This window comes from Myotis brandtii, unplaced genomic scaffold (assembly GCF_000412655.1).
Source record: "Myotis brandtii unplaced genomic scaffold, ASM41265v1 scaffold9511, whole genome shotgun sequence".
Taxonomy (NCBI): domain Eukaryota; kingdom Metazoa; phylum Chordata; class Mammalia; order Chiroptera; family Vespertilionidae; genus Myotis; species Myotis brandtii.
This window is the reverse complement of record NW_005371927.1, coordinates 1-2197: the sequence shown is the minus strand read 5'-3', so window position 1 is coordinate 2197 and position 2197 is coordinate 1. Positions and strand designations below refer to the sequence as shown.

Below are 2197 nucleotides of genomic sequence, written 5' to 3'. Positions count from 1 at the left end.
GCAATAAAAGGTGTGATTGTCTTGCCAGCGGAACCCGGGATGTCGCCACACTGGACAGCCGCTGCCATGAGAACCGTGGTCCTGGCCCTCGCCCTCCTGGGCACTGCAGCCTCCACGGCCGACAACTGTCCAGGTGAGCCAGGCACTAGGTGGGCTGGCCTGACCAAGGTCCCAGAGCCAAGAGCCTGGGCATGGACCACTGCGAGCCTCCTGCCGGGTCCTTCCAGAACATTCTTCTTCAGACTGAGGCTTAACCACCCTCTGCAGGGGCACCTGCCTCGGGGTCTTCCCACGAGGGGCACAGGTGGTGTGAGGGGGGGAGGCTGGAGAGCGCCCCCTCCCCCAGCCAGGGTCAGTGCAAGGTCGCACCCAGCGCTGGGAGCCTTGAGCCTCGGGGGACAGGCGGCCCCACTGCTCCCTGAGGTGTCATAGCAAGAGGGCAAGGGTCCCAGGGTCCCCACGAACCCTGACCTCCTTCCCTGGCTCAGGAGCTCTCAAGCGGGTGCCACCCCCTCCCTCCGGAGTCTCTGGCTGTGGGAGAGGCTAGGACCTGGGAGGGTTTCTGGTCACAACACCCTCCCTAGAGGCTTTTTATTTGTGATGGACGCACTTGAACTCTGAGAGGCAGGTCCATCTCTGGCTCCAGTTCTGCGGGGGCTGCTGTGTGTCCTCGGATCACAGGGACCCCCACCCTCCGCACCCTCCAGCCCGGGATTCCCAGGCCACGTGCCCGAGGAATGGGGGTGACACGCGGCACTGCCCCCGCCCCCCGCTGTCTCACAGATGCGGAGGCTGCACTCACTGGACGGGCCGCAGTGGGGGGAGCTCTTCCTAAGGTCTCACACATTTGCATCGGCCACTCTGACCCCCCAAAGCCTCCCTCTGCTCTCACTCTGCAGCCGGGCACAGAGCCCAGAGGGGCTGAGTGACTCCCCGAGGACACACAGCCTGAGGAGCGGGGTTCCCGGGTGCAGGTGGACCCCGAGGCCGGGCCCATCACCTGGGGGAGGACCGACCACAGGCTCAGCAGAGGAGGGACGCCTCCCCTCCAGGCTGGCCCTCCAGCTGAGGAAGGAGGCCCAGGCACAGCCATCTGCCAGGCCGGGTACCCACGGTGGCAGGTCCCTCGGGAGGGGGACGAGGGGGGGCAGCGGCCCAGGTCCTCACCCTGATGGTCACCCGCGCTTCTCTGCAGAAGTGAAGGTGCTGGGGCTGGAGGCCGACAAGCTCACCATCCTCCGGGGCTGCCCAGGGCTGCCCGGGGCCACGGGGCCCAAGGGAGAGGCAGGCGCCGAGGGCAGGAAAGGTGAGTTCCTCGAGGAGGGGGGCTGGGCCTCGTCCCTGCCCAGTGAGACCCGACAAGGCAGGGCCCCCAGCAGGTCTCAGGAGGGGCCTGGGGCTTGGTCCACTGGGGTGTGGGTCCCCGTGGGAGGGAGCTGGTCTCGGGCCACCACAGAGCTGCCGGGCCTGTGTGGGCGGCCAGCACGGCTCCTGGTGATGACGTACCCGCTGCGGGGGACCCGGCTGGACTGTCCTCCCTGCCCTCCCTGGTCCCAGCTGAGCCCGGGGGGCCTGTCTCCAGGGGCAACCACAGTTGGCCCGGCAGTCACAGCCAATGGAAACGCCGAGGGTCCCTGGACGAGGGCAGAGCTGGGCTCAGGCCTGGTCCCCTGGGAAGGCCCCTGGTCGCAGGTCCTGGTCTCTGACTGGACAGCGGGGACTAGGAGGGCTGGGGTCCGTGTCCCCTCCCTCTGGTTCCCCAGGGACAAACCTTGGGGCCTGAAGGGCCAGGGTCCCCAGAGTTTGCTCACTGACATGTTTGAATTTGCAGGAGATCCAGGCCCATCAGGAGTCCGTGGAAATGCGGGACCCCCCGGGCCCAAAGGTATTTCAGCAAAGAGCATGGAGGGTCCGGGCAGGACCCCCAACCCTTGGGCAGGGAGAGAGGCGGGGCACTTCCCGGGTGTCACATGGGAAAATTCCTAACCATAACCTAATGGTAAACATAAACCTATCCTTATCCTAAACACTAACCATAACCCTGTCCTTATTCCTAAATCCATCCTAATCCCTAAACCTAACAGTAACCTTGTACATAAACCTTTCTATATCCCAAACCCTAACACTAACCCTATCCGCATCCATAACCCAAAACTTAACCCTAAACCTAACCCTATCCCTAACCCTAATCCTAACC

At 64.5% G+C, this 2197-nt stretch overlaps 1 protein-coding gene across 2 annotated transcripts in view; it reads left to right on the top strand.

Annotated features, from left to right (window-relative positions):
- Positions 1-2190, top strand: part of LOC106724736 (ficolin-2-like) — a 19636-nt gene extending 17446 nt beyond the window's left edge. Inside the window, exons 1-3 of one of the 2 annotated variants that reach the window (XM_014533157.1) lie at positions 593-1105; positions 1196-1306; positions 1832-2190. In XM_014533157.1, the coding sequence (XP_014388643.1) occupies positions 784-1105; positions 1196-1306; positions 1832-1986 (588 nt within the window). In that variant the 5' untranslated portion in view covers positions 593-783 and the 3' untranslated portion in view covers positions 1987-2190. Of the gene's footprint in view, positions 1-592; positions 1106-1195; positions 1307-1831 lie in introns of those variants that run through there. The other variant, XM_014533158.1, reaches the window with a different exon arrangement.
- The last annotated feature ends 7 nt before the right edge of the window (positions 2191-2197 follow it).